This window comes from Neopsephotus bourkii, unplaced genomic scaffold (assembly GCF_033783945.1).
Source record: "Neopsephotus bourkii isolate Nb327-2 ecotype Australia unplaced genomic scaffold, CSIRO-AGI_Nbou_v1 NB_1707, whole genome shotgun sequence".
Classification (NCBI taxonomy): Eukaryota; Metazoa; Chordata; class Aves; order Psittaciformes; family Psittacidae; genus Neopsephotus; species Neopsephotus bourkii.
The window spans coordinates 8,380,790-8,405,076 of record NW_026902181.1 but is presented as its reverse complement, the minus strand read 5'-3'; the positions used below and the strand labels follow the sequence as shown (position 1 = coordinate 8,405,076).

Below are 24,287 nucleotides of genomic sequence, written 5' to 3'. Positions count from 1 at the left end.
GAGACTAAAGAAGGAATTTGAGATAATGGGTTAACTTTGCAGATAGTTTAGAAATCTCTGAGTCCTGTAGGGCAGTGTAGAGGAAATTGCATATAAAAGAAGTTGCTCATTGGAAAATGTAGTGAGTGGTTTATTATCTCTAATGCAGTGACAACAAGAGGCTGTAACAAAAATTTGACAAATGTTCCACTGTGCTAGACACAGTGTAAAAATGCATATTAAGAGACTTGTTCTGTCTGAAGAGTGTAAAGCAAAGACAGACAAAACCGAGATGAAAGACGGTATCTTTCAGGGCAGATTGAGCCCTTAGTCATGTAGTGGGTCAATGGTGGCCCTGGGTATAACCTTGGAGGTCTGTCATAGGAGGCAGTGCCTTTGCCATAACTTCATCCTTCCCTTTAATGTCACTTGAGGGCAGACTTTGTATATATATATATATAGTATATAAAACAGTACCACTTAACTGAGACCGTATAGGATGCTTGGAGGTTAAGAGCCAAGAGTGTTTTGGGCTGTATATCAATTCTAAATAAAGGATTTATTTTACTTACTGGGCAAAGTAAATCAAAAGGAGAAGCTTTGAAAGGAATCTTTACTTTGTCTTTAGTAATTTGATGCAAGTATTGAGTGCAAATTTTATCTTTATCCTATCTATACATTTTCACAAATGAAATTTTAGTTCTTTAAAAGTAATTACATTAGATAAAAAGTTAATAAATCAATTAACTTAAAAATAAATAAAGAAAAATAGCTAGTCTTTCAACAAAAGAGAATGGTCCTGATTCTTGCTTGTGTTTTCCTTTGCCCTAGGATTTAATGTAGGCATCAATTTAAACATCAGCATAGCATAGAGGAAGGGCATTAAAGGAAGTCATTATATGTAATGCTTACTTTATTCTAATGCATGACATAGTAAAAAGACTAAAATCTGAAAATTTATATCAAGGTCAATGTCTGATTGTTTTTCTGATTAAAAACATGGGAAAGAAACTATCTTTGTCTTAAAGTAAAAACAAACCAAACGAAGTAGCAGTTGCTGTTTTTCTTTTTTGATGTAAAACTTATGCTATTTTGACAGAAGAAAAGTTGGTCAAGATTACATTAGATTTAAATGCCTTATGGAATGATTTATTGGCCTCTTTCTGTATTTACAACAGGTGGTTTGTGTTCGACACGGAAACAAAAGACTTGGTCACTGTACACACAGATGGAAATGAACAGCTGTCTGTAATGCGTTACTCACCAGGTTTGAGAGCCTTTATTTACTGGGTAAAAAAAAAGAAAGTGTTGAATTTTTTTTTATTAAATTTGGGTTTGGTTTGTTTTAAAATAATTCCCCACTTGTCATACTGAAGTTGAAAATAAATACACCATGAAACACCAGCAACACTGAATGGGTGGTGTCTTAAGCTCTAGTTTTCCTTCCCTCACTCCCACACATATTCAGTATGGTTTCACTGAAAAGAAAAAACCCGAATATAACTTAACTGCACAGGTTATTGCAATCAGGTTAGTCCTAAATGGACCGTGGCTGCTTCCAGAAGTGTCATGTGCTTTCAAGAATAATGTTTGCTGCATAAACTTGCTGTTTTGTAAACTTCAAACATGCATTGATATTCATCTGCAAAAGAAAAAAATAGAGCAATTCCTCTTGCCCATGACACACTAACTTCTCCTAAGTTCTTTCTTAGAGAAATAATTACAGTTCACTTTTGTGTTTATAGATGGAAACTTCTTGGCGATAGGTTCCCATGACAACTGTATTTATATATATGGCGTAAGTGAAAATGGAAGAAAATACACAAGAGTTGGCAAATGTTCGGTAATTAACCTTTTTCTCCTAGTTCAATATTAGTAACTTAAGCATGTTTTGTAACACTGTGTTAGTGCTGTCACATTTAGAGATAGTGTTAGTGCAGTTAATACAGTATTTTTCTCTTTGTAGGGTCATTCCAGCTTCATTACTCATCTGGATTGGTCTGTTAATTCACAATATCTTGTGTCTAATTCAGGAGACTATGAAATCTTATACTGTGAGTAAGAATTATATTTAGTCCTTTTGTGCAAAGTTAGGGCAGTCTAATGCAGACTTGAAATTTAAAGGAGACCATATAACTGCCAAGATAGACCATAGGTTTTAATTCATCTGGTGCAATCAAAAGTCTATACAATTTGAGAATTCAAGATGTTATCATCTGGTTGTTGGTTTTGTTTTTTTTTTTCTTTTGTAGGGATCCCCTCTGCTTGTAAACAAGTCGTGAGTGTTGAAACAACTAGAGATATAGAATGGGCCACTTACACCTGCACTTTAGGATTCCATGTTTTTGGTAAGTATATTGCAAACTCTTACCATTCTTGTTATTAACAAATCCTCGGATTGCCAACTCTTTCTTATGAAACATAACTATTCGTATTTCAGGAAAAAATGCAGAACTTCTGTTATGCCATTTTTATTACAATCTGTCCTCTTATTTCAATCCAGAAAGACTCTGGTTTAATATCGTTGCTAGCTTCAAGTACAAAAATTATAACAAAAGTAGGAGACAAGGAAGAAATCGCACACTGCCCTTTCTGTCACACTAGTTACTTCTCATAATTTTTATTCAAAGTACCAGTTCTATGGAATTATTTAGGCAGCTGCTGCACCAAATCCCCTTGCCAGAGCTAGTTTTGCTTGTAGTAGGTGCTGTGCAAACACAAAATGGCTGACAAGTCTCCTTTATGAAGTACTTGCAATGTATTTTGATACATTATATAGCATTTAGGTGAAAGGAATGCAGGAAGAAACAAGAAAAACCTAACAAAATCAGGACAGTTTTTTTCCATGGGACTTCGTGTGTAGAGCACAAAGCATCATTATGCTATGCACGCAGATCATTACAAAATGTGAGTATGAGAAGCTCCTGTTCTTAAGTCCTCAAGATAAAATAGGAAGCAGTGGTAGAGTTCAGAGAAGAGTGTGGTTTTGTACAAGCAGTAAGCATTGAAAATTTTCACCCATGTTTCAACTAAAATAGATGCAGTAATGTTTTTCCAGGCAGCCAGAAAGGACGTTTTAAGCACCTAAAGATGGGATGGCAGTATCAACATGCTGGGAAATCACATTCAAATTTTATATAATTTAACTGACAAGCAGTGCTTGGAGATCACTACAACATGCAGATTTAGTAATAGGAGGAAATCCCAGAAGACTTGGCTGCATGTTGACATAGTGTGCTCCTCATAAGAGGGGTGAAGGCCCTTATAGTAGAAATGTTAAGGTATTCCTGGGGTTTGAGTATATGTGAGGCACAGTTGCAGAGCTACAAAGTCTTTGCATTTAGCATTACAGGTTCAAATATTCTGACATACTACTTTAAGTGAGTATTTCTCGCTTTACAATTTGGATTCATGCAAAATATAGTGGTGTTAGAATATGGGGCTGCTTTTGGTGCATAGAGAGTCATAGGAGAGGAGTGTCATACCTGAGAGGGGTTTTTTCCTCTTGCTATAGATCAGCTTTTGGAGCCGGACCCTGGAACAAAATGATCTCCTGGGCCAATGGGGAATTTGTGGATACTGCATATACATTGTTATACTTTCAGTCCTCCATGCTGAACTGGTTTATTGTAAGCTAAAGCAACAAGGACAAGGATAATAAGTAAAAGTAACTGCTAAGTTTTCATACTTATCACAGTTATTATTTTAGTAATTCCATAGAGATTGTGAAGATGTTTTAAAGTAATTTTAAAGCAATAGAATATAACTTAGAAAGGATATACAATGCACAAGAAGAAAATATAGCACCATATATACTGAGGATTCATAGCTATACACTTAGGTTCAGACTGGGAAGTTGCAAAGATAATGCATAATAATTGTAGATGAAATGGTAGCAGGGTTATACTGTTGTTCATCCTTCCAGCACAATCAAATGGAGATTTTTTTAATAGCTAGCAGTATCAGTCAAAAAGGAATTGCGAAGAATGTGAGCTTTTAACTATTCCAGTCTCTTTTGGGAAAAAAATTGCACTATAGTGGCTAACCTGCAAGTTCTCAAAATTCTTCTGATACAGGAAATAGATAAGCACTTCAAGGGGAGTTTCTTCCAGATTTGATTCCAGGGAGTTGGAAAGAATTTGCTGAGAAAGTGAATGAATCATGTGTAGGAATGACTGTGGAAATAGGGAGGTGTGATCCTTAGTACAGGAAGCAAAATGAGCAACTGAATGGAAATAATGGACTTGAGGGAGGCAAACTGCAGAATCTAAAGCCCTGTTAGGGAAGATCTGAAGCTGGGGAAAAGGCGAGATATGGTAGTTCCTTAGACGGTATGAAGTGCACAAACTGCTAGCCCAGAGGAAAGATAGGAGTGACAGCAAGACACAAATTTGGTTAAAGTGCTGTTGCCTTTTCCTAAAAGGAAGAGGAATGCAGAAAGTAGAATCTGTTGGAGGACCAAGGAGACACATAATCAAAGCTAAAACATAAATGCATATGCATCAAGCACAGAAATAACAGAAGGGCCAGTGACAGTATTCGTCTGTAATGCAGAGAGGACAGAGAGAAGACACTGCTAAGGCTGAAGTCTTAAAAAACCTTAACACTTCTCTCTCTTTTTTTAATGTCTTTATTCGAAGACTTGCTGCAATCTGATGTTAGCCCAGTTAGTGCCAGTAATGAAAGGATAAGACCTCTGCTTTCAGTAGGGAAGGAGTACATTGGAAAGTTTTATCTGAGTGTGAGGAACCTTGTTCCATCTGTCAAAACAACTGGTTAGCATAATCTCAAGACTATTAGTACTTATTTTGCAGAGAACAGTCTGAGTACTGGAAAAATGGAGAAGAATGAATGTAATACCTGTGAAATCATATATTTACCTTCAGAGCTCATGTGGAGAGGATAAAAGTGCAGAGTTAGTGAGTAGAATAATAAATTGAAGAAGCTTATAAATTATAAATTGGAAACCAGTAATTTTGGAAATTACTCTACTATTCAGTACTTTGTGGCCTCAGAGCAGCTAGTATGACCACTTCAAATGCTTGTCAGTATTGCCCCACTTTTTTACAGAAGAAGTAATCACATCATCAAGGATATGAGGCTTCTATTATGTTGATTTTTCAGTAGCTGCTGGCTGACTGAAACTAGGTGTATTTTCTCACTCTAGCAGAACCACCTAAAAATCACAACTAATACGCATAGCACTAGCAGGTCAACATAACCAATGGAGAGGGGAAGGAATATTGATCTGTTGAACACCTGTCTTCAAGCATACAAACTGATTAGTCAGCCTGGAAATGTTTATAGAGACAATTCAACTGAAAATCAACAGCATACAACGAAGTGTATTCAAGGGAGGATATTTTAGTGATACAAACACATGTAATTGTGAAGGACTAAAGACATTAAGACACTTACTGAACTGTATGCCTTTGCAAGAGCCATGTGCTGCTGGATATGCAAGTAAGGCATCAGTGCGTATCACATGCCCCATTTTGGAAAAATGGATATTTGAGAGTGAAGGACAGGAACAGAAGAAATGTAAGATGCTGTGCAAAGCCAGACAACACTGCAAGCAGGACAGAGCTCAGACTGGTTGCATTCAAAACTGACTAGAAGAATATATGTTTCATATTATATTTGTTTGAATATATTTATTACTGGCATGTATATAATTACAGTGTATATAATTTGTAGGTGTTGTGAAGCTGCAGGATTAGCAAATTGTCTTGAGAAATAGATGACTGGTATGAAAAAAAGAGGCAATTCAACAGAGGCAAATAGGAGGTTATTCACTTGAACAGCAGAACCCAGTTGCACAAATACAGAAGGGAGGAGAGAAGGTGAGAGAGGAGATCTGCACAGAAAGATCAGATTACTCTTGCAAACTGAACATGAGTCAACAGCATTATGCTGTTGTAGGAGAGGCAAATGCATTAGTGGGATGTGTAATGAAAAAGATACCATGCAAAATGTGAAGTAATCATCCATTTATCAGTATCTGCTCCAGTTGCAGCTGGAATAGCTGCTTCTGGTTTTTGCACATTGGCCCAACAGATAATGTGCTGAATAATTATCCATCTAAATACTGTTCTGGGAGAAAAGATGTAATTAATGCATTTTAGAGATGAGGAGGAGAAGAAAAGCATAGCATCAGTCTTCAAATATAAGAAAGGAAATGGTTGTCTTTCCATGTCTGCAGAGAATGGGGAAAAAACCACGTAGTTTTTCAGCCAAGCGGATTCACTTTACACATTAAAAAAAAAGGCTATGAGGCATTAGAATAAATTTTGTATCCCTTCCCCATTTCAAAATGGCAGTCTTATTTCTTAAACCATTTCCTTTATCTCCAGCTTGTCACAGTGACTTGTTGAGAAGACTCCTGCCTCTTTTCAGCTAGCATCTGATGTTCATACAGCTTCCATTTTGTCAAAGCAGTTATTTAAAACAGTTTGTCTCTTCATTCTATGTGTTCATAACTCTGCAAGTAACAATTACCATGTTTCTTCTTTGCACCTTCCTTTAAGCCTCTTTTCTACTGTCCCTGATCTAGCAAAGAGGTGATTCCACACATACTAGGAGAGTTACGGGCAGTCCACAAATCAGTACTTTGTGTTTAATTTTATTTACTCCAAATTGTAATTCCTTATAAAGGCATGGAATCACTTCCTCAGTGCCTTTGAATACAATGATATAGTGCAATGATACAAAGACTGTATTTGGGCAGAATCCCATGTGGGTTGAAGGCAAGCTCTTTCCACAGTGCAGGGCAGATGGCCTGCTTTGGTGTTATGACTGGCCCAAAGAAGGAGAAGCTGGAGTGTGCCTGCCCTGCCCACAGGCTTAGGCATCCTTCCAGGAGATGGAAGGGCAAGCAGGAGGAGACTCAGACTTAGCCACCCTGACCTGTAATAACAACAAAGACCATGCACTCAAGTGGTGGGACTTCAGGGGGACACTGCAGAGGATGTGTGACATAGGGACTGTTATTGAAAATTATAATGCCAAACCATAATGGGAAAACACACATTATAACTGATTATGTTAGTTGTCTCTGAAAGTTAGGTGTCAATTATGTTGAGTAGGGATTAGATAAAATCTGAATTACAAAAATGATTTAAAAAAAGCAAACCACCGCAGTACTGCATACATAAAATGAAACTGTAGTAACTGGTTGGATTTTGTTACCATTGCAGTTTATTACAGGCAGGTATTCAGAGGCTTTAAAGATGTGGCGCATAGATTGGGTCCTTGCATTGATGAGCTTACAGTTTAATTTTAGAACACCACTTTGTGCAAGAACAGCAAGCAGAGTATTTGAGGAAGTATGAGAATTACAGCAAAACAAAAGCATTTTAAAAATTTATAGTAGGTTCAGTTTCTTTTTGAGGGATCTCTTAATTATTAAAAACATTTTAAACTATATAAATTCTTGTTTCATAGATTTTAAGCTTTAGTAATATAAAAAGTGTGTTGAATCATATATAGGTAATTTTTCAGACTACAGTAGTATAAAGTATGTTAGCTTATACATAAGCAGAAGGAAAAATAAAAGCAGTAACTTATTTTTCTACATAAACACATGAAAATTGTTTTAGACTCAGACACATGTCCATAATTCAGCAGAATTCTTTTTTTTTTTTCAGAGTAAAAAGCACTTTGACTAGGGGAAATACGGTGTTTGTTTATGTGCTTGATTTCCTATTAGTATCTGGTCTTTGCTGGTATGGAAGTACACATAGTGGCTCAGCAGCAGTTATAGTTCTCTTTTTATCTTCTCTCTTTTTTTTTTTTAACAAGTAATCCTTTATTAATATTTTAATAAAAACTTAAGCTGTCACTTCAATTTCCTTTACGAAAACCTTTAATTAGTCCCTCTGTGTTTCAGGTGTATGGCCTGAAGGTTCAGATGGAACAGATATCAATGCTGTCTGTCGATCGCATGGGAGAAAACTGCTATCAACAGGGGATGATTTTGGCAAAGTACATCTCTTCTCATATCCATGTTCACAATTTAGGGTAAGGTGTTTCCAAAAAATTTACTCTTGTAATTTGCAAAATTGCATTAAGTGTTGTTTTCCTATGGGCAACAAAACCTCTGAACAGCAAACGAATATACAAGCCCTCTCCCCAAACAAAAGAATGCAAATATGTTTATGCCTGAGGGTTTTACTTAGGGTTAATCGAAACTACAATTAAATTTAAAGTTTAGCTTAATATCAAAATACTTTAAGGGAATGATGTGATGCCTTGGTTTCACTGTTGTATGAATGTTATAACAATACGATTTTATGACAGCTTATATTCTCACTACTGTGGTGTTTTCTAGGCTCCAAGCCATGTGTACGGTGGACATAGTAGTCATGTAACTAATGTAGATTTCCTCTGTGAAGACACCCATCTCATCTCCACAGGCGGAAAAGATACAAGTATTATGCAGTGGCGAGTCATTTAAGGGAAACATCAGTGTGAACATACACAGTTGAGTCAACCATGCACAGAACTTATGTATAAACTGTATATTTAAAACTGAACAGTATGTTTGCAGTTTAGCCTGGTCACTGTGATTTTTTGTTTAAAAAATTCTTACAAACCTCAGGAAAATGAAGCCCTGTGCTGGTTATCTTACTCAGTCTAGTGATTTATATTTTTTTCATTGTGTCACACCTTAAGAATGATCGTTTTCTGTTGTACAATACACAGTACAGTACAAGTTTAATATAAGACATGTGGCTTGACAGTTTGCAATACAGTGGTATCAGCAGAATGTGACTATCTTAAATGTTTTCTATAAACACTGCTAAAATGGTCACAAAAAATGCCTTTCAAAGACTGTATATATGTGCTTATTTGTTTCACTATCTACACTTTGTACTGTATATCTACTTATTTAGAAAAATTTATTACAGTGTCAAGGTACCGAATAGCTCCTGGTGGAGGATGAAGGGTAGATGCAGAAAGTATAAACTGAGATGTAAGATGCAAAAACTAGTGTTCTAGACCTAAAAATGTGAATGCTGGTAAGTTTGCATTCTCTTGGGAACAGCACACCTTGGGAATCACCTGTGAGGAGCTGTGTTCCCTTTTAAGTGAATCAGCAGGTTATGCCCAGTTTGACCTGAATATCTCAGCAGGGTTTACAGATGTCTATGTGGTTCAGGTGTTCCATATGAGTTTAAATTAAAAGTATTTTTACTTGTACATGATCACGTTCTTTTTGAAAACAGAACAAAAAAGCTTGGCCACATCCCCATTATTGGTTGCTGTATTTAACTAATATGTATATTAATCCGCATGATGCTATATTGTACATGTATAAGATTTTAGCAGTTCATAACAAATGGTAAGGCAATCTAGCTTTACTTTTTTATGCTTATGGATATTGTATATTTGTATTTTAAGACCAAGTAGACCAAGTCTAAAGATATCTTTTTAAGTGTACCATAAACCTGCAGAGGGTAAAAGAAGTCTTCGAAGCCTACATGAGATATTAATGTGTAACTTCTGGCCCCTGTGTTTTGTGCATGGATGGATATTTATAGTACGAAATAAGATTGTGTTTTGCAATGAAGTAATAGTGGAGGTGGCATAAAATGGTTAAGAAGGCCTTATCAATGTTGATTGTGACACAGATTGAAATGTATTGTTTACTTCAAGGAATGTATCTGAAGAATTTAAAAATGGAGTTTTAAGCTCTCTCAGAAAAGGTGATATTAAAATTTTGCTTGTAATGGACAGTAAACATTAATTCTCTGAACTCTAAAGCACTGGTTGTTTAGAGTGATTTACGTAAAATGGAATCAATAAATTTTGAATTTTTTTTTTTATTGCATCTCCAACCTCCTACACTGAAAGTGCAGGACACCAATAAACATGTATTAAAGTGTATTTTCAATGCATTCTTCCTGTTTAGTGAAATATCTTTGTTTCAACATGAGAAACTTGTAGAAGAGAGGGCTTTACTTAATGACTCACACTTGTAATTTCTCTATTAGAGCTGTATTTGAAAATATTTGGGGAATAAAATCTAGATTTTTGGGGTACATAATGAGTGAACATGATGCTGGAATGTGATTCTTAATGCACGCCTAGAGGGTGAAACTCCACAGCAGGGAAGGACAGGCCACATGCTTTCACCTGCAGCCTGCCTTGGTTCTGCCTCTAGTACACATCAGTTATTTCTGAGTGCTCAGCTGGTGGAGGGGTGTCATTGCAGTGCACAGGGCTATGCTCATGGGAAGAGCTCCTGTGTTAAGAGCTTGTTCTCAGGCAAGACTTTTCAAGGCCAGGGTTTTAGGGACACTTTAACATGACATTATCTATCAGTGTCACTGAAGGAAGAGGCTTTGCCCCCAGATGCAGCACAAGAGTTGTTGTGACTATAGGGAGAGCCCAGCTGGAAGATGGACCCCAGTTAAGATCACTTCAGGGGAAATACAAAAAAATAAAGGCCGAGCAAGCAAACAGCAACAGAGAAAATCCTCTTTGTCGTCAGTTTCCGCATCTGATTTAGCTGTGCAGCTGTATCAGTCCACATATTGAGCTTCTACAGAGGAAGGAGCAAGGTGAAGAAGAAAATAAATGGGCAGAGGAGCAACTTCTGATCACGATGTCAATATCTCTCTGTATGAAGTGTGTGAAACTAAGGCATAATTTCCCTACCATCTCTAGGGTTGATCCAGTCCCAAGAGGTTTTAATATGCAAGTGACAGGTTCTCATCTTGTCTGGATACTTTATAGATTATGCCACAGTACTTTCTGTTTATTATTTATTTTGTTTTGCTTTTGCAGATGGGGTACTTTCAGGTTTTCTGCTTTCAGAACTGTAGGTGATTTGTCATTACTTGCAACAGAGAAAACAGAAGCTGTAAATTGGACTGGGTCATTTCCTTTTCATCCTTCTCCCATGGTGCTGCTCTTGGGATGTGATAATGTATTTGTGATCCCTTTCTTCATTTTAAACTATTATCCCTTACAAGAAAAAGATGAGGAATCCTGCATGTTCATCCCTAGTGCCAATGATCAAAAGGGGTTTTCAACAATCCCATCCCATCTGTGCCTCTGCTGCTCCTCCGTTTCTAACTTTTTGCTGTTAAATCTGTCTTTGTTCCTCTATGAAGACCTGATAAACGTATTAACTGAATTGGCACATGGTGGATAACATCTTGAGCCAAATATCTGTTTGATGACTGTTAAAGTGATTCTTCTGTCTTTATCCAGGAAATACTACACAATTTTGCCATTGTTATATATAATCTTCAGCTCTCCCTACTTCCACCCTTATTCCTTGGCTCTTGGGTTTATTTGTTTTCTTGGGAGTGCTCTCTTTTATACTTTAAAAGAGAAAAAAAAAGGGGGGGCTGGAATGGTGTGTGGAAGAAAGAGTTATTCCTGAACTTGGCATATTTCATCCCCTTAGCAGCACCTGGGACTCTTTCACCTAATGCTCACTCTGTAGCAATTGTCTTTTCCTGACCTTCCATGGAGTGTAAGGCTGGTTCTCAAGTCTGTGGCTGGAGATACAGCCAGGCTTCTTCTGCTGCTCCTTCCCTCCCCTGATCTTGGCAGCAGCATGGGTAGCATTGCTCAGAGATTCATCTCTTCATGTTTCTTGTGTACTGAAAACCAAAAGGGGAAAGGAAAAAAACAATAAACAGCAGTGCTACACAATACAATTACTCACCACCTGCCGACCGATACCCACCCTGACCCAAGCAGTGATCAGTCCCTTCTGGTTAACTCTCCCCAGTTTATTTATAGGGCATCACGTGCTGTGGTACGGAATACCCCTTTGGCTAGTTTGTGTCAGGTGTCCTGTCTCTGCTTCCTCCCAGCTTCTTGTGCCCCTCCTCACTTGCAAAGCAGGAGAGGCTGAAAAGTCCTTGATCAGAGTAAGCGCTAAAACAACTAAAACATCAATGTGTTATCAGCTCTGTTCTCAGGCTAAAGCCAAAGCACAGCACTGCACCAGCTACTAGGAAGGGAAAAAAATAAAGGTTACAGCAGAACCCAGGACACACAATCTTAGATTTGGAAATATTTTTAGGGAAGGGATTTTTTCTCTCTGTTGCTTTAGGGAGATTAGCAATGGGATTTTGAAATCCTACACTCACTGCAACAGTACAACTGTCATGCTTTTCCAAAATGATGAGTGTATGTATTCAGGTAACGCTTCTGCATCAGGATACTCAAAGTAATTAGCTACTGAAGTTGACAGTATCCAAATCTTAAATTATACAGAAAACAGTACATATGTTTTCAAAAGACTTTTTCTGTTCTCTGCTATATGCTTATACAATAAATGCAGATTTAATCTGCTTTTTAGGTTCATTGCCCATTTTCAAATAGTGGCTTTTCATGACTTTGTTTACTTCTGCCTGTTTCCATATATTTATGCCCTAAAGGACACGTATTTGTATTATATCACAACTTTTTCAACTCAATTCTATATGTACCATTTGAATTACTACCTTTGATTATTTACTATTAGCACAGAGATACTTCTGGTAGTGCTTGGTTTTGACAGGTTGTTGAAACCTGACAAGTATTAGTTAAACTTAAACAGGAATTTCAGGTTAAATATAAGGAAGAAGTACTTTGCTGTGAGGGTGGTGAGGCACTGGAATGGGTTGCCTAAGAAAGTTGTGAATGCTCCATCCCTGGCAGTGTTCAAGGCCAGGTTGGATAGACCCTTGAGTGGCATGGTTTAGTGTGAAGTGTCCCTGCCCATGGCAGGGGGGTTGGAACTTGATGATCTTAAGGTCCTTTTCAACCCTAACTATGATTCTGTGATTCTAATTTCCAGCAGATGAGCTCTACAAAAAGCAGTCACGGTATTAAAAAAAATAAAGTAAAAAAATAGCAGTGAAGCAAGAAGATAAATGTAAGAGGAAGTAGTTTTTCAGTGCTATTGAATTAAAAAAAACTCCAAAACACACCGTTTCAAATTATTAAAAGAATCTTCTCACAAAGCAAATCAGTTTTGTTAAAATGGATTTTTTTACTCTTCTAATTAATACAAGGGCATGTTTCCTATGTGAAAAGTTTAGGTCAAATTTATTCTTCTAAAGAACTAAGATTAGAGGATATTGCTTCCCTTCAAAATCATTCATGTGGCAAGAATGTCCAAGAACAAACGGAGCCTTTTTTGCAAAGGTTGGCATTTTTCATCTCTACAGGTTCTGTTCAGAGAAGCAGGAGGTCTTTTTGCTGTGTTTTCTCCTCCATCCCTGGAAGTAGGGCTGCTGATAGATCACTTGATTGCATCCTCAAAAATCCTACAGATGGCAGAGAAAATGTCACTTTAATTACTGGTGAAAAGAACAGACTTGGGAGAAGCCTAAACAGAAATCTTTCTCTTCCATTGCTGGCTGGGATTCAGAGACATGCTGGAGCAGTCTGATCACGGCTGTGCTGCTCTGGCTGTCACAGGCTTCCCTTCAGAAGACTTGCCTGAAGGCAGAGCATCTAGCCCAGAAGATGGGAGATAAGGAACCGACTCCTGAGGGCAAGGACAGAATTGCACCCAGATCTGTCTGCTCCTTGACGGAGGCTGCTGGATGAGTGAGTACCTTAGCAGTTCATACTCTTGCTGGGAGAGACTGATGTTTCTCCTTAGTCATGCAGTTCCGTGGTTATTTCATTTTTCTTAATGGAACAACTTTGCTCCCTCATTAAATAATTGTAGAAGACTACATGATCATTTACATGGAGGCATTGAAGACAGCTCAGCCAAAGCTGCCATCTCATACTGTCTGGTAGACCTAATTTGTGTCAGTGGTGACACCAGTGGGCTCATCTGTGAATGCCACTGGGGGAACCTTTGTCAGCCAAGACGGTTTGCAGCATTGTGGGTTCCCTTGGTCACCTGCCAAATGTGGAAATACAAGAAGATGCCTCCTTTGACAGAGCCGCTATGCTGTGAGGGTCACCAGATTCTGTAGGCACTTCCTGTGTTTTGTCTGTGTTGTTATGAAAGCTTGAGATCTTGGACTCCATGAAAAGTGGTTCCTCCGCACCAGCTTCACAGTCCCAACTCAGCACGGGCTTGGTTTTACCACCTTTGGCTATCTACAAACTATATTAAATTAAGGCAGACATTTCCATTTGCTTGTAGTGGACATATCTGTACCTTAAAAGCTGCTTCTTTGCGTCTAGTCTGAGGTGCTGAGGTTATAACCATGAGAGCAGAAACCTGTTTTCTGGGTCTCTGTGCAAGTGAACGGGCTTTTAGTAGGCACTTCTAAAAGATGAACTTTTTCAAGTCTGACCCGTGGAATTGCCTAAAATAAACATGTAGCCAGAGGGAAGCAAATTCAGCTGTTCTGTGGATTCTGGCCATCAGTGCTATGTGAGCTACGTTTCCTACAGATTCCAGATTGTAGGCTAAAGAAATATCCTTCAGGCTGTTCAGTCATTATGGTTAGAAAGCAAAAATTAAAAAGGCTGGATGAGTTCTGCAGCCACATTAGATGACTGTAATTTGCCGTTGCCTTGCATTGCCCTTGCACTGCAGAGGCGTGCTGAAGAGGGAACTGTCTGCTTGAGGCAGCCTGAAGAGAATGCCTCTCTCTACAAAATCAGTTGCCTTGGCTGTTCGTTCTGGATTCAGTTTCTCATTAAGATAAATGTTAACATTTAGGGGCTCCTTCCTTCCTGCCCAGCTTCTCCTTTTCAGCAGCTTTCATTGACATCATAAGTCCAAATTCATGACATCAGTGTATAACCACGGGGGAGGTTATTACAGCAGAGGTTCAAGCGTTTGGCCTCCTTACAGCACCTAAAAAAGAGCAGAAGCTGAGCTCTGAGAGTCCCTGTCTATGGCTCGAACAGTTGGAGAGCAAGCTGACAGGAGGCTCAGTTTAAGTGAAAAGCCCTCTGGCATTTCCCGTATGCACAGCTCCTGCTCAGCAGCAAATCTGGCCATGCGCAGTTAGGCAGCCTGGAGTGACCCAACTACTTCTGACTTCAGGAGCACAGCATCGCTTCTGTGCTGGGATCTTTGCGATTAGTTTGGGTGAGAACACTGCTGCTTTTGCTAAGGAAAAATCACGGATAGCCTTGAACAGATAAGACTCTGCCAGGTCCCCAAGGTCTGCCTGCAAAGCAGAGCTCTACCCAGCAGCAGCTTCCTGCTTCAGCCTTCCTAGTGATTGTAAACCCCGCTCTCCTGAGGCAAAATGGGAAAAATATAAGTGCCAGTGGGCTCCTCCCTTTCCAAGAGAAGGTACTGACTATCCCACACACCATCCTGAGAGCACAGTTTGGACCCCTCCTTTTGCTGGTTCCCATCTTCACTTGAGGAATATAATAAAATACAGAATTAAAGTATATAAACAATGTATTTTTTTCCTACTTATTCTCTGCTTTTTCCTATTCCACTCCACCTTCTTGTCTTTTTCCCCTTCTTTATTCTTTTGTTAAAAAGATTTAGCCCTTTTCATCTAATTTTCTATTTTCTTCCTTTCTTGTCACAAGAATCCCAAACCTCTGTATTTCCCTCAGTTTTCTGTCTCGGTTCTCTTACTCCCTTCAGCTCCTGCCAGACTCTTCTGCCACTTTGTCCTACCCTCTTCTTGCTCTTTCCTCCTCACCCCAAGACTGGATGAAGCCTTGCTAAAGGAATCCAGGTTTTGGGGACTCTGGTTGCAGCTTTATTTGCAGTCCCTGCAGCATGGGCCACACTGGCTGCCTGTGCAGCAGTGGGTGATGTGCGCTGTCTTGCTGCCAGGGCCTCACAAGGGCTGCCCTTTGGGCTCCCATAACAGATTAGAGGTGGAACTTAGACCTTTGCCAAATGGTCCTGAAGATGACAGGGAATGTTTAGGTGGCCAAGCACTAGGGCATGGTAATAGGTGGAAACCGGACTGAAGCCCTCTGAGTTTTGGGAATCACTGAATCACACTTTGTGGCTGACTTTGGTGAGTGTATTCTCTCTCCCCCAGTGAGGTGCCTGTGAAATTGTGCAACTGAAACCAAACTTGAGCTTTGGTGAAGTTGTAAGTCACGTTGTCTGAGGAACAACTGTTCAGAAATAGATGTGTATGTGTATTGCTGGACATGGTATAATGAATTGGTATAATGAATTCCTTTCAAGGGTGACTTCCACAAGGCTAAATCCTCCATGCTTAGGAAAAGCCTTCCAAAAAAATCCATGTAAACCAGGTTATTGTGGACAATAGTGTGGCCCACAGAAAAGCTTGAGAGTTCCAACAGAAATCTCTGAGCTGGACAAATTCAGTGGGAAAAAAATCCCTACAAGACTTTTGCAGCAAGGGCACGTAGCTCTGCACATGGCATTGACTCACTGAGAACAGCTGGATGACCCTGAGCTCCTGATAGGAGGATATTTACAGAGGATGTAGCCCCAGGCTGCGTGACTGTTTAGGGAGGGTGTCCTCCTCCTCCTTCTTCTCCTCACATGAAATCTCTGAAGTGGCAACAGCAGTTGCTGCAGCAGGACCCTGAGGGGGAAAATCCATCAGGGTTTGCCACGCAGGAGGTCTCAGCCAGGAAAGACACACCCCAGGGACAGCAGTTTGCTTGTGCAGGTCTTTGTGAGCTCTGCAGGAGGATTCGCAGTTAGGGGTGTGAGGGGAAGCAGGAAGGCCAACAAGGCCAGCAGGATGGAGATACACCCTGCTGGGTCAGCAGTTCACCCTGGGCAAAGACCAGGTAAATTGGCAGGACTATGTCTGGGGTTATATATTTGTTCATACAAATTAACAGCTTAAGTCTCTTGGAAGTCTTACTGTTCTTATAGCAATATAGTGTAAGATGTGTCCCAGCAAAACAATTACACGGTTGAGTCATGAATTTCTGTCAGTGAAGTGATGTGGTGGGCACCCATGAACCTGTAGGAAAAAGCTGTGTGGATTCTGATACAACAGAGATTTTTTAACACTGATCCCCTCTTTCTGTGCCATTAGTGGCCAGCAAGATTAACATGTGTGACTACATAAATTTTCTTCTCCTTTTCTCTCTTGCTTCTTTATGTAAGAATAAATAAAGCAGACAGTATAATTGACCAGTAATCTTACACATTCTGCATTTCTGCGTCAGTTCTCAAACTGCCTCATGGGCAATTAAGCCTCCCAGGCCTCTGCACGGGCAGACATTGCACAAGTTTATAGCCAGTGAGGTGTTGCAACGTGCCCAAGGACAGCACCTCTTCTCAGGAGGCAATGCAGGTACGGAGCTGCAAGTGGTGGTGCCCTGCCCGGGTGTTTGCAGTCCCCTGTGGGCAGCTGGATGTGTCAGCACCGGGGCGTGCAGTGGGTTTAGTTTAGCTCTTTGTAAAGACTCACGAGTATCTCTGCAGCACCAGATGCCCCTTTCTGCCGTGCAGCCTGCACACTCAGATGAAGTCTCTGCAGAAGACGTTTTTGCTCACTCTAGTTTTATTTCATAACCATGGTACATTTTGTTGCCTATTTGATTTGTGTCTGTTATAAACCTTGCTGAAAGACATTACATTTAAAAAACCCACATTATCAGTGAACTCACATATGGATTTACTCTTTGTGTTTTAAATTCTAGTGCAATTACCACAAAACTTTCTATTTTAATACACATCTTCCTTGCCTTATGCTGTCTCCCATATGTTGCATGCGCTGGTCAGTGACCCACACTCTAAAGGATTAGTCAGATGATAGTAATGAGAAAATAGGTTTTATTTTTGCTCATTATTTCTTTGTAAGCTTGCTACTTTCATCGGTGCCATTGCAAATTATGGGGGTGAGATTTCTCCAAGCCACTGTCACTCTGGAGAGGCTGCATATCAGATCTGTGGTGTGACACAGTTATTTCTTTATACAAACAACACCTAGTGTGCCTTCTAGGAAATTTAGGACTATAAGCTTTAGTTTCAAACAAATGAGGAGGCCCCTTAGTAACAGGGGGAACTGCTTCAGTCAGAAAGACCTTCTCTGTCTGAAGGGAGCTTGGATTAACTGGTGGGGTGACTTGGGAAGAGGGTGGCCCAGACCTGCCAGGGGACTCTGTCCTAGTGAGGTACGGAACAGATGGGGGCTCCATCCCCCTGACCCTTCAGTAACTCTGTCCTCACTTATTTTTTTACCATCTTACTGGTAATTGAAAACAGCAATTATCAGATTTGCTTTAGCTATCACGAAACAAGCATGGCCTTGAATAAAAGGCATACACATTATTGCTACCACAAGTTTTGTTGCTGTCATATTATTAATGTTATTGTTGTAGTATATTTTCATTTGGAATGGAGCTGCCATAGGCAGCAGCAAGACTTGACAAGCCAATAGTGAAATAGGTCTCTAGGGCATCAAATTTACAGGCTTGATTTTTACAACATTTATTCTAGAGGCATAGACTGCTATTACAGTAAAAACAAGTGTTGCATTGGTTTGAATATTTGGAAACCTCAACTTTTCAGAGAAAGAGAAAAAAACCACAAAGTATTTATATTAAAAATAGCCCCCACAGCTTTGCTCTGTACCCCATGCACAGGCTGTGCTGTGCCACATTGCCTCCAGCATGGTCCCATTGCCTGCTTGCTTTGCACCCTGGGTACCTTACCAACACTTGGCCCAGCTTTCCAGGAGTACGTGGGTGCCCACAGCCCGTCTCCCTGAAACTGCCACTGCACACAGGAAGAGGAGCTTTGGCCTCCTTGCCCTGCATGTCATGAGCGGGTGGAGGTGGGTCTCAGGGAGCGATTGGAGCAGTGTTAATTGGGGCACAGATGCATGGAGCGAGGGAGAGGGACAAAAATCACTTCTGTTCCAGACACACTGTGCACAGACTTGCTGGCTGCCTGGAAACCCACTGCTTGCTGTGAGATTACATGGCTGCTGGTTTGTGTTTTTTGGGGGTGGGTTTTTGTGTCCCAAGTTGGATGCTGCAGAACTGCGGGAGATCTGTGGGAGAGGAACGCACAGACTGTCAGTCTGAAGAGCCTTTAATCTTGAGAAGTGCCAATAAAATGATGGTGACCAATGTATGAAAAACTTGAGAAACAACTGCAGTTTTTGGTCCCTTATTGTGCCAGACCCTTGAAGATATCCAAGCGACACCATTCTCAGTATCATCTTTTTCTAATGGGTGGTGTATGGGAGGAAGCAAACAGATGTGGAGAGGGGCAGGGGAAGCTTCAGTTTCTGGACCAGTAAAGAAGCTGTTTCCACTAATGGAGATGCGATTCGCCACTTGCTTCAGAGAGCTGGCAGGAGGTGGCTGGAAGAAGAACAGAAGGCTGGGATGTGGAGTGGGGCACGAGAGCTGCCAGGGAAGAAGCAGGGCTGAACGAAAGCCCAAGGGCAGCCCGTGGTGGGGGGAGAGGCAAGATGCAGAGAATGGACTCAATGGCAGCAGTGAGAGACCTCGGTAGGAAACTTCTGGGGCAAGCGTGAAGGGTGAAGGGGCAGAAAACGCAGCTCCCCGCAATACCAGCTGGAAATCGAGTTTTTGCCCTTGGTTCCATTCACAACAGCACCGGTTCTTAGCGCTGGGCCCCTATAGCACTCCGCAGAGGAGAGGTCTGCCACCGCGGCACTGCCCCTGCTCCAGCCGGGACGCGGCACCGTCAGCTCCCCGATCCCCCGCCGCGCCCCAGTTGCCCGGAGCCGCCGATCGCTGCCACGTTCTGTGCGCGGCCGCTGCCCGCCCCCCGCTGCCCGCCCCGCCGCACCTGCGCTGCCCGAGGGGGACCGCGCCGGGCTCCCCCCGCGCTCCGCCCGCGGAGGCTGCGCGGGGCGGGGTGGGGCGGTGCCGCGGCCCCGCCGCGCGTGGGAGCGGAGCGGCGCGGGGCGGCGCGGGGCGGGCGGTGGCGGCGCTTTGTCCTGCCCACAGGCGCACACAGGCACACGCAGCAGCCGGGCGGGAGCCGGCAACATGGCCGGGCCGGCGCAGGGGCTGCCCGCCGCCGCCGCGCTGCCCGGGTAGCGCCGCGGGGCCCGGCGCTGCGAGTGGGGCGGCGCCGCCGCCAGAGCCCCCCCCCCCCCACCTCCCGCACTCCGCTGCCAGCCCCCGGCCGCGGCCGCCGCGCCCCGCAGGGAAGATGAGGTGAGTGCGGGAGGGCGGTCGGGGATGCGGAGCGCACAGAGGGGGTGCCGCGGGTCCCCCCGCGCTGCTGTCATGCCGCGGGGGGTGGGGATTTCCTGTGCGAGGGGAAGGCGGCGGGGAGGTTAGGCAATGCGGCGCTTCCTAGTCCTTCACCGGATGGATAATGCGAGTGGGTGGTGACATTGCTGGCGCGTTTGACTGCCGGTGCCTGAATCTGAGTGACAGATAACCGGGGCGGTTGCAGGGGGCTGTGAGCGCTGCGGGAGCGGTGCTGCGGGGCACGGCCAGGCACCCCGAGCGAGGAGCCTGGGGCCGCACTGGGGCTGTGCGGGGAGCTCCGGAGGGGAGAGCCGGCGAGGCTGCTCCCCAGCATCCAGCACAGGTCGTGCCGGCTCTCCTCGGCAGGCAGCGGGTGCTTCAGCTCGTAGTTCGATCGAGGTCAGTTTGTCTGTTGTGAATATGAAAAGCAAAACAACAGCAACAAAAAGCCCCAGTAAAACCAACCCACAGATTTCCTGCAGCCAGTGAAGCGCCTTGTGAAAAGAAGGAAGGAAGGAAGACATTATTTGTTTTAGTTCGTACTCTTCCAAATCTCTCTCTTCCCTCATTTATTCACGAGTTCACTGGAGCTGTCAGTATCTCGGAGCAACCCAGCCCTCTGATTCATCTTCTAATACTAGTGCTTATTTCCATTTAATTATTACCTTTAGTAAAGTAAAACCGCTTAAAAATGGAAATAACTGTTTGAACCCAGTTACCTTTCTGTGGTTGATCCTTGAATTGCGAGGTTGGCGTTGCTCCTAGGATGCACACTGGAAGTCTAAAAGCCCTTGCCTGCATTTACAGTTACTCCTGGCACTATGGTGTGTGTCAAAGTCTTGGAGCTACAGTGACTTAGTTAGTAATTTAAGTTGCCCTTAGTGTTTGTGAGTTGCTTAAAATTATGTTCTCGTGGAGGGGCAAAAGCCAAGAGCCAGGAGTGTCACATTGTGACTGGCGGCCTAGACCCCTCTGATCTCCACACAGGGGGGATATCTGCATCAGTCTGCCCTGGTCTGATCATGGTGCTGCTCAGAGACCTCCAGAGATAAGTCATCCAACACAACAGATGGCTGTGAAGTTTTCCCTTGCGCACTCCCTCCCATTCAGTTAGTAGCCCAGTTGGAAGAGGTCTTCCCCACGATGAAAGGTTGGTAGAGCTCTTGCCCATGAGGAACCTGACTTTCTGACTCATATCACATCTTTCACCCCCGAGAACATACCATACACTAGTTGGAAGTCTGCAACAATTTTGAGTTCCTCCCAATGAAGGTACCGTGCTCCTCATAAACTTCTGCAGTTGGTGGTTGTGCTTTTCATTGAAAGAGATAGCAGGAAAAAGAGAGACCCACAGAGACAGGCTGTGAATTAGGGTACTGTAATGCACCCAAAGTAGTGCCTGCGAGGAGAGCTAGGGCACTCTCAGAGAAGGTGTGAACTACAGGGTGTTTTGGAAAGAAAATGCAGCTTAACTCCAGGAGGGGCTTCAGGACTTCCTCATGTCCTCACTTTTGAGGCTGATGGATGGGGTGCTTCTCTAGTTGGACACCTAATGCCAGGCTATGTCTGGTCTAGATGAAGGGAGCTAGCACCCCTAGCTGGTCTGTGTGTGCTGCTGTGTGTGAAGGGCTTTGCACCATGCCCTTCCCTGATTTCCCTGTATGACACTTGACATTTTCAGGTGTATCACACTTACCATATTTTTTTCTTATTAGTGCCACTTTTATATTGTAATATACCTGCTTTTTTTTGGTGTTTTGTTTTTGAATGAGTTCTTGTTTGTAAATATTTCTATTACTGATTTTTTCCCCTTGCATATACAGATCTTTCTGAATAGATTGTACTTATCAGTAATTATATGTCTGAAAATCACCTTAAATATTTTTAAGTAAAAATTCATGTTCAATAAATATAGGCTATATCATTCCAAAAGACCCTGGCAGGCTCTATAAGCCATGTGTGTTTTATTTATATTGCTTTTTTTGGTGAATAGATTACACAATCGCATTTATGTGGTGGTTTCCATTTTTTGATAATTTCTTTATGCCTTCACTTCAAAGGTATGAAGTGTGTGCATAGTGGGTGTACCACAGGTCTTGAAACAGATTATAGTAGATGTTCTGTCTCAAAAATGGATTAGGATTCCTGGGTAGAAAATGCTGAAGAGCAGAGGTGTTATTATCTCTTAGTGTTAAAAATACTGCTTTGGTACAACAAATGTTGAGGTTATTCTACAGCAGAGTTTTATTCATGGAAGTAACAGAATTAGCTCATCTTTGGGAAAATATCTATGAAAATTGCCACAGATCAAAAGAAGGTCTTTTACATTCTGTCCGCAGAGGTGTAACCTCACATTTCTTCGTTGTACATGTAGTTTATAAGGCATCTGTGTTTCAGTGGACTCTGTTCTTAAAAATGAAAACCAGCTGCAGCTTTTTGGGTGTATCCCTGAAAGAAATCTTCCTTCCCTCTCCTTGCCATGACTGTGGTGAGTGTAAGTTGGCTCCCTGTGCTGTGGTCCCAAGGCAGTGATGTGGGGGAAAGCCTCCCACTTTAAGCACTTTCTTTTTTTCTAAACAGAACACACAGTGAATATCCACAGATGGAAACAACCTCTAAATAGGATTATTCAGGTTGAAACTATACCTCGTTATTCTTTTGTGGTAGCACGTGCTTTAATCCAACCCAAGGTTAAGGACTTCAGTACAGAAGTTGCTGTGGAGAGCCCTGTCCCTTAGCACCTTCACATTTATAGAGTTTGTTAGCTAAAGTCAGCCTTTTTGTTCTATCTCTGTACAGCTGCCAACTGGAAGCCCTGAAAAGCTGTCATATTTAGCCCTAATTTAGAGGGATGGAGCAACACCCTGAGAAAGAGAACTGAATATTCATAGTATAAACCTGTTCAAATAACAGGAAGCATATATACATCATTCTTTTTAAACCTTTTGTTTTCAGACATAAGCAAGTAACATCTTTGAGTTTGTTCCAATGAGCACAATATATTGAGCATTTCATCATCTTCCACGTTTTCTGTTCGTTACGCAGTTCATGAGATAACTCTGGAGTTTTCACAGTGCTTTTAGTTTGCTTGGAGGGTAGCGGGAGCTGTTTGTATGAAGTGTGAATTTCTAAGTTGTCTTTTTCTTTACTGTTTGTTTCTGTTTGCATTTGTAACACAACAGAGTGCGGTGTTTGCATTTATAATGTCGCAACTGGGGCTACTGACCTCACTGGACTACTGGCCTGTGTAGCCCAGTGTACTGTCTCCTGCAGGAAAACAGTAGCATCCCCTGAGATGGATAATAAAATCAAGTTGTCTGTAAAGTTTCATTGAACCTTGTCACTTAGTAACTGATTTCTGAGCTGGAGTGATGTACTTGTAACTTGGCTGATTTTTGTTTAATGTCTTGCTATGTTCTGACTTCTGCTGTGTGCCTTGGAGTTGTGGTGTATGTGGCTGTGGGGTCCTGGGGGTAGTTGGGAATTGTCATACCCCCTTCTGCAGTCAAGCCTTTGGGTATGTTTAGGTTTGCAGCCTTTCAAGCCAAATCTGTGGTAGGCAGTTCTGCTGGTGTCACCCAGTGCATTGGCTGTCACGGTTTTGTCAGCAAAATCCCAAGTGTGGACACTGTGCTGCTGCCAGAAAATTGGTTTTGTTAGCTCAGCTTAGATCCGTAGAGGGGTAGTTTCACTCTAGCTGCAGACAAACTCCTCTGTCAGCGAATGCTGGGCTCTGCCAAAGGTCACACCATGATGGCTAAGCCATGCAAGGGCAGGAGCAGTGGGTCACTTGGAACCAAGCAATGATGGGTTTTCATCAACATACCCTTACTGTCAGGATATGTGAACAGGCAGGCCAGTTGTACCTCCCTCATGCGAATTGTTATTCTGTATACTTAAAAAATAAGCTTATTTTACCCTCTCTGAAATAAAGCATAAACTCTGGATAACTTTTTATGCATTATCTCTGCTTTGGAGTATTTGTCTTGTATTCTTGTGCTGGTATAATCAAGGCTGAAGGTAGTCTTTCAGGTGTGTGCAGGTCTGTTTAGCTAGGTGTTGTGATTTTGTGTGGTATTTCACTTCTGTCCTTTCCTGGATCACTAGGACTGTGTTAAACAACAGACATCCTAATGCAAAACAGTTCCATTAAAAGTGTGCCATGATTAAAGGTGTCTGCATAGTCTTTCTTTGTACTTGGCTAGTACAAAGAACTTGGCTAAACCAACTTT

General features: G+C 41.9%; 2 protein-coding genes across 12 annotated transcripts in view; both read left to right on the top strand.

Moving 5' to 3' along the window:
- Positions 1-9,867, top strand: part of EML1 (EMAP like 1) — a 133,688-nt gene extending 123,821 nt beyond the window's left edge. For all 11 annotated transcript variants that reach the window (XM_061376214.1, XM_061376213.1, XM_061376212.1 and 8 more), the window contains 6 exons: positions 1,158-1,246; positions 1,725-1,822; positions 1,946-2,033; positions 2,232-2,327; positions 7,868-7,998; positions 8,309-9,867. In XM_061376214.1, the coding sequence (XP_061232198.1) occupies positions 1,158-1,246; positions 1,725-1,822; positions 1,946-2,033; positions 2,232-2,327; positions 7,868-7,998; positions 8,309-8,434 (628 nt within the window). In that variant the 3' untranslated portion in view covers positions 8,435-9,867. The remainder of the gene's footprint in view (positions 1-1,157; positions 1,247-1,724; positions 1,823-1,945; positions 2,034-2,231; positions 2,328-7,867; positions 7,999-8,308) is intronic.
- Positions 9,868-19,721: 9,854 nt separating this feature from the next.
- Positions 19,722-24,287, top strand: part of EVL (Enah/Vasp-like) — a 155,626-nt gene continuing 151,060 nt past the window's right edge. The window contains exon 1 of the mRNA XM_061376435.1: positions 19,722-20,016. Within this exon, the coding sequence (XP_061232419.1) occupies positions 20,012-20,016 (5 nt within the window). The 5' untranslated portion in view covers positions 19,722-20,011. The remainder of the gene's footprint in view (positions 20,017-24,287) is intronic.